At 38.6% G+C, this 13,297-nt stretch overlaps 1 protein-coding gene across 2 annotated transcripts; it reads left to right on the top strand.

Annotated features, from left to right (window-relative positions):
* The first annotated feature begins 978 nt into the window (after positions 1 to 978).
* Positions 979 to 11,443, top strand: sfxn3 (sideroflexin 3). 2 transcript variants are annotated; one of them, XM_028603286.1, is made up of 11 exons: positions 979 to 1,056; positions 5,092 to 5,264; positions 5,514 to 5,684; positions 8,214 to 8,312; positions 8,882 to 8,957; positions 9,364 to 9,449; positions 9,560 to 9,687; positions 9,814 to 9,863; positions 10,037 to 10,086; positions 10,205 to 10,252; positions 10,362 to 11,443. In XM_028603286.1, the coding sequence occupies exons 2-11, from the start codon at positions 5,101 to 5,103 to the stop codon at positions 10,456 to 10,458; spliced, it is 969 nt and encodes a 322-aa protein (XP_028459087.1). In that variant the 5' UTR covers positions 979 to 1,056; positions 5,092 to 5,100; the 3' UTR covers positions 10,459 to 11,443. The 2 variants fall into 2 exon arrangements, with proteins under 2 accessions (XP_028459087.1, XP_028459088.1); XM_028603287.1 differs by having other exon boundaries at positions 5,096 to 5,264; positions 10,362 to 10,458.
* The last annotated feature ends 1,854 nt before the right edge of the window (positions 11,444 to 13,297 follow it).

Raw genomic sequence — 13,297 nt, 5'->3', positions numbered from 1 at the left:
TTGTATTTTACTGGTTACTTCTTTCCAAGACTCATATCATGAATAAAAACACTTAGGCCTACTTCATTGCACAATTTTACCGCGGACTACGTATACATAACAATATAACTTAATTAATAACGTATATTAGAATGGCAGGATTGCAATCAAAGTGGCTTTTGTTAAACACAATTATTCAAGGGTTTTGTCGTAGCTGTAGGGCCAGTCAGCTGGTTCTTAACCAATCTGGTGTTGGTCTGCCTCCCACGCCCAGCGGTTTCCAACAACTCACGCATGTCCTCCATGACCATATGACAAACACCACCCCCAGTATTTCCCTCACGGTGCTGCTTTCAAAGGTTTCTGCGAAGCTCTGATTTCAGGAATCCAATCTTCTATGTGATTGATTTGACCATATTTGATCGATTTTTCTCAAACATTATGCTGCAACAAAGTGGAGAAAATAATATAAAATAAGATAATCCTTCATTGATTTTCAGAGGGGAAATTAGGATGTTGCAGCAGCAGAAGGACAAAAATAGTACAAGTAAATACAGAAGGTAAAAGAAAAGCGGCATTGGAACTTTAACAAGAATAACAGTTAAAATAGAATCTATACAAGAGCAATTAAAAACCAAATTACAGTGGGAAAGTGAGAGTGGTAGCAGCAGCAGAGTCAGCAAGTGTATGTAAACATACTAATATATAATAGGCTATGTTAAGTTATGATACTTAATATTTGTCTCTATTAATATTGTGTAATAGTATTATATACCTATTGCATACATAATGTAACAAAAACAGTATACAGTATTGACATAATATAGTACAGTATAATATAATATAATATCGTATGAGATATAAGATATAGTACAGTATAAGGTGAAGTGTAGTTGAGTTGAGTTTGGGTATAACAGAAATGAATGTATAGCCTACTCTTCCTATTTACCACCAAGACATTTGCGGTAAAGCTGTTTTACGATACTTCTAAATGTCCAAGAAGGCAGCACAGATCCACCCGGTTGTGCTGTGATATTGAGAGAGGTCATACATCTTCGAAAAACGAACGCAAGCCAGGTACGTTTCAGTGCTGACTGAATTCATCTCTTTAATTAATTTAAATTACACTACGACTAAGTCAGTGTTTACTTCGCCTAGATGAGTGCCCTTATTACAACGCTAACTAAAGTGTTAGCATATTAGTTAGCTTGTAAACTAGCTAGCTGGCTGGTTGACGTTAGTTTACCAAGAGAGCACTGAAGTGGTTTGTTTTGATAGCGTTGAAAAGCCGTTAATTGACCGTATAACCTAGCTAACGTTTGATGTTGTGGGAATTTAATTTGGTTTTAATGTCCCGTTCAAGTGTGTGTGTGTGTGTGTGTGTGTGTGTGTTATTGTCATAGACTGTTGATATTAAGTCTATGGTTATTATCCGCTACACCGCTAGCTAGTTCGTTAGCAAGTCTGCATACGTTAGCCGCCGGTTTCCTGCTGACGCCGGCAGCGTGTCGTGACTTCTCCCAATCGCATCTGTCACGTGTGTGTGTCATGCTATGTCTTTGATCAGCTAGCTATTGTTAAGAAATCTCTAAATGACGTGTTCGTTCTGATTTCTGGAGGAAGGAGGTGAGGCTGGGGTCGAATTGAAAGATTAAGCAAAATGTTTAATGAAACTACATGAAAACGACAGTCAAAACACAATCAAACATAAAACACTGCCAGCAGCAGACTGCAAAACATGCTTCCCTTGTCGGGTCACAGTTAGCAGCCATGCGACATGACTGCGGTCAAGCCAGCGAACACTCGGATCTCCGTGGTCAAATCAGCCGACACTAAATTTGTAATGCGCTCTTATAACGGTAAGCGTGGTAAATGCATTCAAACGGCCCAGATCGAGTAGCGAAGTTAGGGAGATGATACACATGGGACTACTTCCGGTTTTCAAAATAAGGTGTTAATACAACTTGCATTTAAAAACTAGATTAATGGATTATATTCACCTTAAGTGAAATATATGTAACCTGTGCCTGCCCTTTATACAAAACAAATAAGTAAATTGTGAAAGGAATGTATATTTTGAGTTTTACAAGAATACAACATTAACAAGGAATAATTCCAGACAATGATTTTTGTCAGGGGACACCTCTGACTGCACCCATATTTAAAATCAAGCAATTAAAATTGAATAAATTTGGAGATTTTAGGAAGTAAAAGTCCCATATTTCTAGGGTAAAATGACGTCAAATCTGAAACTTAAGGTGCCATAAAAAGACTTTGTTCCATAGTTCCAGGTAATGACTGATATATTTGAGTACAGGGCATCACTTAATACTATCATACTGAAAATCATACAATTTTACTGTATAAATATGGAGATTTTGGGAAGCAAAGTCCCATACTTGTGCTGTAAAACGAGTCAAAATATGAAATTTGAGGTGCCATACAAAGACTTTGGTCCATAGTTCAAGGCAATGACTGATATATTTGAGTAGAGGACATCTTTGACTAGCCTCGTGAGACCGTCCTGATCTCGCGAGCTCCAGTTTTCCACTCGCAGATCAGTCTGGCATCTTGAGGCAGAGAAAATTTGGAGCCGTTAGCCAAACGACCGGGCCAATCAGCGTTGGTTTTGAGGTGGGTTAGGTGGTGATAGACAGATGGTTTATCCAATCAGCTAACCAGTATTATCAGCCAGCGGTAGCCCTAATTCTGTTAGCCGCTCGCTAATGCTTTTTTTCTCTTGGATCCTTCTTTTGGAATATGGTCCGGGAACCTGAAATGGTGACTTTTATTCCTAAATTCTCGTTACACAAATGGCAAATATCCTTTACCGACATGTTGCTTGCATGCTGAGCTTACGAGCTATGCTTTGCCGGCAGCAGCAGGGGCGGGCTTGTGGTTGTATTTTCATACGCTTCGTGGATCTGATTGGTTGATTTGCCCGTCTATCACCAACATAGGTGATAGACAGATGGTTCATCCAATCAGATAACCAGTATTCCGCCCCTTCCCAAAAGTTCTCCAACGGAAAGTTCCCAGATGGATATGCCGAGCAAATGCGAAGCAATCCATCTGGCGGAGTCAGGTTAATCTTTGACTACACCCATACTGAAAATGAAACATTTTTACTGTATAATTTTGGAGATTTTTGGCAGCAAAGTCCCATACTTCTGTTGTAAAACGAGTCAAAATATGAAATTTGAAGTGCCATAAAAAGACTCTGGTCCATAGTTCCAGGTAATGACTGACATATTTGATTACAGGGCATCACTTAATACCATCATACTGAAAATCATACAATTTTACTGTATAAATATGGAGATTTCTGGAAGCAAAATCCCATACTTGTGCTGTAAAACGAGTCAAAATATGAAATTTGAGGTGCTACTTGATCTGGGCCGTTTGAATGCATTTACCACGCGTACCGTTATAAGAGCGCATTACAAATTTAGTGTCTGCTGATTTGACCACGGAGATCCGAGGGTCGGCTGGCTTGACCGCAGTGCGACATGACAAAACAAAAACCGGTACACTGTAAACAGCGGACTGAATCCATGCATCTCCTTGTGGAGTCACATCAAAACAGTCCTGAGACATTCTCCGGATCACACATTTATTCCTTACACCTGGGTGGTTCCTCAAATGAAATCTTCCCCTATTGGTCAGATGTCTCTCAAAAGAAAAGTGTACGTTCCCAATTAATCCAACTATATGTATACACATTCATTGTTCTAATCACGTCTAGCTCAACAGGTGATGGCTCTCAAAGTAGTTTAAACAATAAGACTTCTAGAGCTTTTACATTAATGCTAAATAACAGCCATGACCTAATCAATTCTTTAGAAGCTTGAGAAGGTGTGAGCCAGACAAATGCTGATTAGCCTTAATCAGTATTGAAACATTCCTTCACTTAGTCACACAACAGCTTACATTTTTTACCTTAAGTATATTGTAGCCTACTAAAAAACACAAGCATGGTTTTAACTTTTTTATCTTCAACACTATCTCTCTACAACTACTTATTCAACGTTTGTGTCTTTGAATCCACCATACAAGTTGTTATCTCGCTCTAGAGTTATTTTCTTTATCAGTTTGCAGAGGGCGTTATGACTTTGTCATGGCCTGAGCCGTGAGCATTGTCGGAGTGCCGCGTAAATAAGCACACATACAACATTCCTGTAATAGTTTTGTTTGTACTCACCCACAGAAGTGTCTCCTGAGCACTTAGTATATACAAAGCTAAAGAGCTGGAACTTGCTGTCGATATTTTATTAGTCATTTGACATAAAACAATTTTGGCCTCATATTTAGCCTACTTGTTCAAGCTCCTTTTTTTTTGGACTATTAGTCTGACAAAAAGCTATTTACAGAAGTCACTGTGAGCTTTAGTAAATTGTGATGGACATTTTCACAATGTGCTGACATTTTTATGAGACAAATCCATTAATTAAGAAAATAATTGGCAGATAAATCAATAATGAAAAATCGTCGCCCTAAATGGTGGTTTGTTTTTCAGTATACTTACTTTTATCTTGTACTCACAGCCACAACTGATACAAGACTTTTGAGATCAGCCTCAACCTGGTACATGCTTTCAAAGAAGCTACAATCTGACAAGGGGGAGGGGCTACGCCCCAGTGTAGCTCTGTACTGTAGCAGAGCTATTTATAGAGTAGAGCTGAAGGCTTATATATGCATTATAATAATGATAATTTCACCTTTACAGCTGGGTATCAGCAATACTTATTTGATATCCTCCAAACTGTGTCGATAGAGCAGAGCGTTGAAAGTATTCCCATCTAATGTCTTTTTTTCTTTGATCAGATGGTTCCCAATTTAAATAAAAATATAATAATACTATTGTATTTATTTGTTAAAGTATTGTGATGGTATGATTTCTCAAACAAGGCTCAGCCTGTGAATTACATAACTGGGCCTTGTCATTTGTTAATCCGTCTAATATGAAATTTATTAAAAAATTTAAATCTGTGTCTTATCAGTTGTTCCTCTGAAATACTCTCAAAATGGTACACTTTTATTTACATGTGAATCCAGTATAGATTTGTGACATAATGTGTGCATACTAATTAAAATATCTGCTATTCATTAAAGAAAGCCAGGATGTCTGAAGAGCTGTCTCTCAACATAAACATCAAAGAGCCAAGATGGGACCAAGGAACATTTATGGGGCGCGCCAAGCACTTCTTCATGGTCACAGATCCCAGGAATGTCCTGCTGTCCTCTGAGACTTTGGAGGACGCCAGAGTGATCATGGAGAACTACAGGTAGAGGTTCATGAAATAATAGGATGGAGTAGGAGTATACTAAATGATAATGTTAGGGAGGTTGTTGTGGTTTGAGGCATGAATAGAAATGAGAATTGACATGACCAAGTAATGATGTGGCTAGTTGTACCAACGGGAGGAGTGTTCTTTTTTTAATGGGGGAGCATCAATCTAAAAATCACATACTATATTTTTTGCATACTGTATAAGTAAAAAGGCATTATGTGTTACACTGTTTGACTTCTTCAGAGCCGGGGTCGTGAAGCCTGGCCTGACGGAGGATGAGCTCTGGAGAGCCAAGTACATTTATGACTCTGCCTTCCACCCCGACACAGGGGAGAAGATGTTTGTGATTGGCCGGATGTCCGCTCAGGTGCCAATGAACATGTCCATCACAGGCAGCATGCTCACCTTCTACAGGTACAGCAGAGGTTTCAACACATAATTTAATGTTTTAAACACCAAACTGAAAATGGCTTCATCAGAATAAAAAGGAAAAAATAGAAAAAGGAAAATATACTTAATAAATATTATGTAACCTTAATATAGCATACAGCACTGCATAAAAATAGAGATTTTAATCCCTGCACAGTGAAAATCCTCTTAAAGAATAAAAAAAATCATTCACTACTGAATAATAATAAATCAGTGGGTGAGTGAAGTCATGTGATAATGTTGCGCTAAAACAGCAAACTGATGAACAACAAAAAGTAATCAATATAACAGTTTGAGATATTTATCAAGTGAAAGTTAGCTGTTCAAAGATTTAAAAAAGTGTTTGATACCAAATAAGAAATCAAGCAAGTAGAATTATTATGAAGTAAAACAGTCAATGGAAAAAAATGGCGATGTGAAATAAAAGCTTCACAACATAAAAATGTAAATTTGCACAACAGGAAAATGGACATTTTCAAATAAGAACGGCTAGCAATAAAATAAAAAAAATAAAAAATGCTTTTATTGCAGTAAAAACATTACAGTGTTTCCCACAGATTAGAAAGCAATTTGTGGTGCGGGGGAGGGGGGACGCCCCGTGTCAGACCAGGGGGTAGAGGGGGGGTAAAATACTCATTTTCGTAACAATCAAGTATCAAAAACTGAGGAGGACACGCTGTTGGATGTCCTCCTCCTCCTACTATTTCTTCAATGCCTAACAAATCTATCTCTTTCTCTCCTTGACCCTGTCTTTCACTGGTTGAAGCCTGAAAATATTGTAAACAAATTAATAATATAACTAATTACACTGGTCGGACTGTTCAGCTCTGTTTCAGACTGATACCTCTGGTTCAGACTGGTCCTCATCCTTAACACATGCCTTTTTCAGTTGCGGAAAATACTTTGTATATTTGATTCACAGCTGCTATATAGTGTTTTGACCTCGACAACCCAACTGCATTTTATCGCAAACTTGTGACTAGTTAACTTTCTAAAGCAGGCGCAATTGCTTATTTGCTAAGAGTCGGGTTGGGACTCCAACATTAACACACTGACATTGTATTCAGAATATATTTTTATAGCACTTTTTAATGTGTGATTGTGTAAAGGTGTTCACGAGATACCCCCCTTTCGTGAACTTGTGATGTGTGTGTGTGTGTGTGTGTGTGTGTGTGTGTGTGTGTGTGTGTGTGTGTGTGTGTGTGTGCGCGCTATGTGAGAGAGACACGTGAGAGACAGAGCAGGGATAGGTAATGCAGCTGAACCGATACGCTGCGTTAAAAAAACAATTAATAACGAAACGCAATATGTGTATTAGGGCTTTGACTTTTGCCCAAAAATCATATTCGAAGTTCGTTTGTTTATTAATATTCAAATATAAAGATTATTAATAATATTTTGACCATTAAATGCCTTCAGTAAGACCTATATTTTTATCAAACTTAAGTTGTATATGTTCTGTCCACCAGAGGGCAGTGTATCAGTCAATGTCAATAGACAGACGAAGTTTTCAGAAGAAAAACACAATTATTAAAATTGTTAATATTATTAAAGTCAGACCCTGGATTAAACACAAACAGTATGCTTTCGATAGGATGTTCGGAGCTTTCACCGTAGCGCGTGTGTGTCTGTGAGTGTCTCTGTGTGTCTGTGTGTGGTGTGTGTGTGTGTGTAATGTGGGGAGTGTGTGTAGAGTGACTGTGATTAGCTTCAGAGTGAGTACTGACTCTCGAGCCATAGTGAGAGGAATAAAGTGTCAGTGGCTTTAAATATAAAAAAGAAAATATAGGCACAACATATAAAGATGAGGCAAAATACTGATAGGTTCATCTGTACTGAGTCGGAGAGAAGGTTTTACTTCAAAACACTATTTAGTGACAATTGACAGAAGTATTAATCCAGAAGACAAACCTGTGGTTTTGAGCTAAAATAAACTTGTGGCTTGACTTGTCCTATCAACATTTCACACCAGCAACTATCTGGCTACATGTGTTTTTGTGGTTCACAATGCTCCAGAACAGAAAATCAACGTATCTATTACATGAGACAAGTGCAACGGAGAGGGACAAGTAGGTCTAAAGTTGGAAAGAAACTTCCACACACTGTCTACCTTGCAAAAATAAATTCAATAGCTGGCAATTTAATAGCTAGATTTCCTGCTGAAGGTCCGTTACACTGCTCCACTAACTGATGTCTTGATCTTTATCTTATGCATGTCAGCTTTATCAAAATTAAACTGCTGGGTTGACTGGTCATGTAATGAATTGGTAGTTGCAGTGTGAAATAAATGATTGAGGGTACATGCTGTGTGCTTAATATAATAAATATTTCCGACTCTTTCTACTGTGGGGACTGGATATTAGCACACATAACTGTCTAATCCTCAGACAGTAGGGTATTTTTGCTTTATGCTCTACTATGTCTACTATGTTTACAATGTCACTAAACTCTTTCGCTGCAGTGCCAAAAACTTTAGTTTGTACTGTACATTCTGTTTTTCCCTTGTGTTTACAGGACTACTCCGGCAGTGGTGTTCTGGCAGTGGGTTAACCAGTCCTTCAACGCTGTCGTCAACTACACCAACCGCAGTGGAGATGCCCCCATGACCGTGAAGTAGGGAGGACTTCTCACTTCACTTCCACTCTAGATCATTCCTGTCCTCCTTCTAACCTAATGTCTGTAAGGAGGCTATGGGAGCTGCTGTCCTCTCCCCTTCCCTCACAGCGGTATTACGTTCCACTGTTAAGCATGCTCAGCCCCATGTCACCATGCACCCATGCTGACATAGGTTATATGCTCCCAGTTGATGTCAGTTCAACGTGCATTCTCTTTTCATTGTGCCAGAAAATGCATCTTTCAGGTGCTGCAGAACTGTATCTAATGCATGCATGTATGAAGAATAGGGGGGGTTGCCTTCAGAACATGCAAATGCATGTTCATTTGTTAAGCATGTCATTGAGTATTAATGTTATAGTGTCTTCCTCTGCATTATTATTTGTGAGGATGTTCTTGTTCTTTACCTTTTCACATTCACAGAGCATGGATTTGCAAAATTACTGAGGCAACTCTACTTTAAAATGTTCCAATTTAGAGTACCCCCTAGTAGATTGTCAGCCGCAAACTTCAGCAAAAAATGTTGAAGAGGAAGTGGGTAATTAATGTGTGATGCTATCTCTCTGCAGTCAGCTTGGTGCAGCCTACGTCAGTGCTACTACTGGAGCTGTAGTCACTGCCCTGGGACTCAAGTCTCTAGCTACGGTAATGCCTGTGGTTCAAGTGAATAAACTAGAGCTGCAAAGGTCAGTCAATTAGTTGTCAGTTAGTTCTCTGATTTCAGTTTCCTAAATAGGAATCAATCGGAATACTTTCTAGTTTCTTCACTCCTCTGATAGTAAACAGAATATCTTTGAGTTGTGGACAAAACAAGACACCTGATGACATCATCTTGGGCTTTGGGAAACATTGTCTTATTTTGACATTTTATAGACAAAACAACTAATCAATTTAATATAGAAAATAATAGATTAATCGACAATGAAAATAATCGTTACTTGCAGCCCTAGAATAAACATATAAAGTAAAACAAAGTAACTAAAATACAGACACACTGATCTGCACATATGTTTCTCTACATTTGTCTGAATGTGTTTCTGTATCTTTGCAGCGTCTCCCTCCAATCATGAGCCGGTTCGTCCCCTTTGCTGCTGTTGCTGCTGCTAACTGTATCAACATTCCCTTCATGAGACAGAGGTAAGATCTCTAAACTAAAAGCTAAATGACTTTGTTTTACTTGGTAGCTTTTAGGAAGAGTGACGGCTTCCAACACTGCTCTACATGACTTTTGTTTTTGTTTCTTCTAGGGAGTTGAAGTACGGTATCCCTGTGATGGATGAGAATGGAAACCGATTAGGAGAGTCCCCCAATGCTGCCAAGCAGGCCATCATACAGGTGGTGGTGTCAAGGATCGGCATGGCAGTGCCAGCAATGGGTATTGTCAACATTACATCTACTGTTTTGCTAGTCACACCGTACCATGGCATGAGGGATAAACCAAACTGTGAAATTTTCTTTCATAAAACGCAACACTTGAAATATATTATTTAATTTTTTACAGCCATTCCCCCTGTCATAATGAACGCACTGGAGAAGAGAGCTTTCATGAAGGTAAGCAGACTACATGCATGGATTTACTGGGTCCGCTGGTATTTTGTGAGGCTGAAAAGAGTCCCGTCGCATTCCACATGTTACACATCCATTGAACAGCTAACGTGTCAAATGTCCAACTTGTCTGCCTGATTCACTGCAGTTCTGCCTTCTCTGATTTTGTCTCCCTGTAGCGGTTCCCAATTCTAAACGCTCCAATCCAGGTGGGGCTCGTCGGTCTGTGGTAAGTAAATTACACATTATAGTCTCTATGGAGATCATTTTTAATGGACTCATTTATGTACGCTTGAAAAAAAATGAGTGACACCGTCTAAACATCCCTTTCTATCTCTTGTCTTCAGCCTGGTGTTTGCAACTCCTCTGTGCTGCGCCCTCTTCCCACAGAAAAGGTACCAGCCGCCACATCACTCTCCTTGGAGAAAAAGGAGCTCATACTTGTACACAGCAGTTATGTAACATGTAGTAGCGTTCTAATCCTGTTCTTTCGTGTCTTTGTAGCTCTATGAGTGTGAGCGGGCTGGAAGCAGATCTGCAGGAGAGGATACGACAGACCAGTCCCAACACCTCCACCGTCTACTTCAACAAGGGCCTGTAGGACCAGCCAACACATCTCCATGCACACACACAAGACATGCAGACTATCAGACATACACACACGTCTGTTGTCCTGTGGGCACAAGTGGGAGGGCAATACAAAATGTATTTATGTTATTTTTTTTGTGTACTGCTGCATTTCTTTGTTGTTTATTTGACTGCGTGGAGCTGCACCAAGTGTAACAGCAGAGGGTTAGGGTGTTGATTCTTGATGATTAAGGGCAAACAAAACCCTTTGAAAAGGAGGATCACTGACAGTTCCCTCTGTACATACAGTAGATGGCACTCCTTAGAATAGAAAAACGGACTCCTGACTTTTTTTCTATTGTGTCGTAGTGTGTTTTCTGTCTTCCTTTGGTCAAAACTGCCTAGAGTGGGGCAGTTCATGAAGTTACAGATTTGTGTAGTTTGAAATGAAGGCTTGTGGCTGAAAGTCGTGTATTGCAATTTCTTCTGAATGTCACAAAAATGTTTTTTTTTGCCTTGTGCCCCCCCACCCCACACACACACACATTTAGAAGTCCTTTTTCCAATTCTTGCCTAGTCCGTGTTGCAGTATTTCCCACTTTCACCAATTAATTTCCTCCTTGAACTTGAATCATGCAGTTGTACTGGAAGAACCAGTGTGTTAAATAGCTCTGATTAGTCCCACCCTTGATGAATAAGTTCCTCTTTTGTTGTACTTAACCGGTGCAGCTTCTTACTTTCTTCAACTCTCCTTTAAGTGTACTTATGTCCCTTCATATTCATAGACAAGGTAATAAGGTGCTAGGTACAATGTGGCAAAGAAAATGGGTAGAGATTCTACAAAAAATATGTAGAAATTATAATGCAAAAGGCACTACTGTTTTTCAAGGCCTCTTTTATCGTTTGAGCAGTCGCAGTCTTTAGTGGTAAATTAATGAATAATAGATTGTTGTCAGGTGGAGGAATATCTTTTTGTTGTTGCTAAGACGAAATGATCTGATCTGAGTTTTGCCATTTGTGTGTTTTAAATTAACAGTGATGTGCAGAAGCAAACAACAATTGATTGCTGCAAATCAGATTTTGTTGTTTTTTATGTTCACACTTGAACTGAACGATTGCATGAACAGGTTAAAAGAATTGAAAGCTGTCTAATTTAAGTCAGAGATGCAGGGTTTTTATGTGCGACAGCTAGCTGACCATCTGAAATCGTCTCACTAGAGCCATTAATGTCCCATTGTACCAAATGAAAGTAGCTAATATTGCGGGACAAAGTCCAAATACTCAAAGCTTATATCAGGGCAGTGGGTAACTGTATGCACGGTCTTTGTTGTTGCTTTGTTAAAGTGGACAGTTTGGCTGAGTTTGAGCTTCTCTGATCAAATTCATTTGCAGTGTCGGCCGAACACATGACTCAGTGTGGTTAGATAGTGATGATGGTGTACGTGAGGAAATAGTTGGATTTATCCCAGTGCCGTCTGGATAATGCAGGAATATGTATATTTAGATATATTTATAAGTGTGTGTATATATATATATATATATATATATATATATATATATATATATATATATATATATATATATATATATATATATATATATATATATATATATATATATATATATATATATATATATATATATGGAGCACATATGCATGAGGAATTTTAGAGATTTTAACTTCAAGGTGGGCCTCTGTTGGCCCCACATATGCAGGAGCACAGAGGAGTTTGCTGCAAATGAGCGAGTGCACCTTTAGGGCTAACGCGTTCTCAGATTAGAGGAGTGGTCCTCTAGTGGGATTTAAACAGTCCCAGATTACCAACTATGATTAAATGTTTGTGTGAAGTGATGTTTTGGGTTTGTTGGTCAGGCATCTGTAATCACTAGAGTTTATGTTTCTGAAATTTGAAATTGTACAGTAATTAATTAAAAGTAAACTGATTGTGGATGTTAAGGGACTGTAGCAACTGCATAATAATCAACTTCTGTACAAAAATACACAATGATTGTTTCTATGTAATCCTGAAATTGAAGGGTTTAATTCCAAAGTGATATTCGGATCATTTTTATAGACGCATACAGCCCTATCTTGAAATACCGCGTTGATATGACTCCTCACTTCTGTATGAGAATGTGGATGTCTTTGTATTATTTTTAAAATGACGGCTATCTCATTTTGGAACAAAACTCGTCTTTCAACTGCTTTCTTACTCTCCATTGTCTTTCATATGTAATGTAAACACTTAACCCCCAAATAATAGCTACTGTTTGAGTCCCTCGCCTCCTTCTGTAACACTGAGCCATGATCACATGCACTGCAGGACAGTGTTTCAGAGTTGGCATCACTAATGTATTCCAATATTTGATATATACATGGCTACATCATTATACAAAGTTGTGTTTGGGGTGTTTTCCTGCTAAGGGTGAAACTGCACTATATAACCTTTGCTGTGCTGCTGTAGGAGCTAGTTGGATTTGTGTTGCTATTTAAAAGGATTGTTGTAAAGTAAATTGAAGACTGTATTTGTTTATGGTGCTGGATTATGTTAAATGAACTATGGTTATTTTAGTATCAATCATCATAACCGAGTAGCTTTAGCTTCTGCTTTTTTCTTTTGCTTTTCTTGTCTTGGAATAATAGCACAAAAGTGTTGAGAACAAAACTGGAAGGTTTTAGTCAGCATTTAAATACATTTGTAAACATGTATCTCAGCTTGTGACTGTACTGTACCACCGTAACATGTCGCACCAATAGAGCTAGCCAAAGATGAGACAGGTTTGAATCGTACAGGATTGAGGAGAAGTGTGTAGCTTTTTGTGAAGTTTTGTTTCAGCTTTAACATATGGACCGTTTTGTCATGCAAAAACAT

The sequence above is a fragment of the Perca flavescens genome, chromosome 17, assembly GCF_004354835.1.
Source record: "Perca flavescens isolate YP-PL-M2 chromosome 17, PFLA_1.0, whole genome shotgun sequence".
Classification (NCBI taxonomy): domain Eukaryota; kingdom Metazoa; phylum Chordata; class Actinopteri; order Perciformes; family Percidae; genus Perca; species Perca flavescens.
The sequence above is the reverse complement of the archived record's forward strand: the minus strand, read 5'-3'. Positions and strand labels throughout refer to the sequence as shown.

Coding starts and splice junctions, on each gene's coding strand:
- sfxn3 (XM_028603286.1), top strand. CDS start 5,101: ATGTCTGAAGAGCTGTCTCTCAACATAAACATCAAAGAGCCAAGATGG. Junction 8,313..8,881: donor GATGCCCCCATGACCGTGAA/GTAGGGAGGACT, acceptor ATCTCTCTGCAG/TCAGCTTGGTGCAGCCTACG. Junction 9,864..10,036: donor AGAAGAGAGCTTTCATGAAG/GTAAGCAGACTA, acceptor GTCTCCCTGTAG/CGGTTCCCAATTCTAAACGC.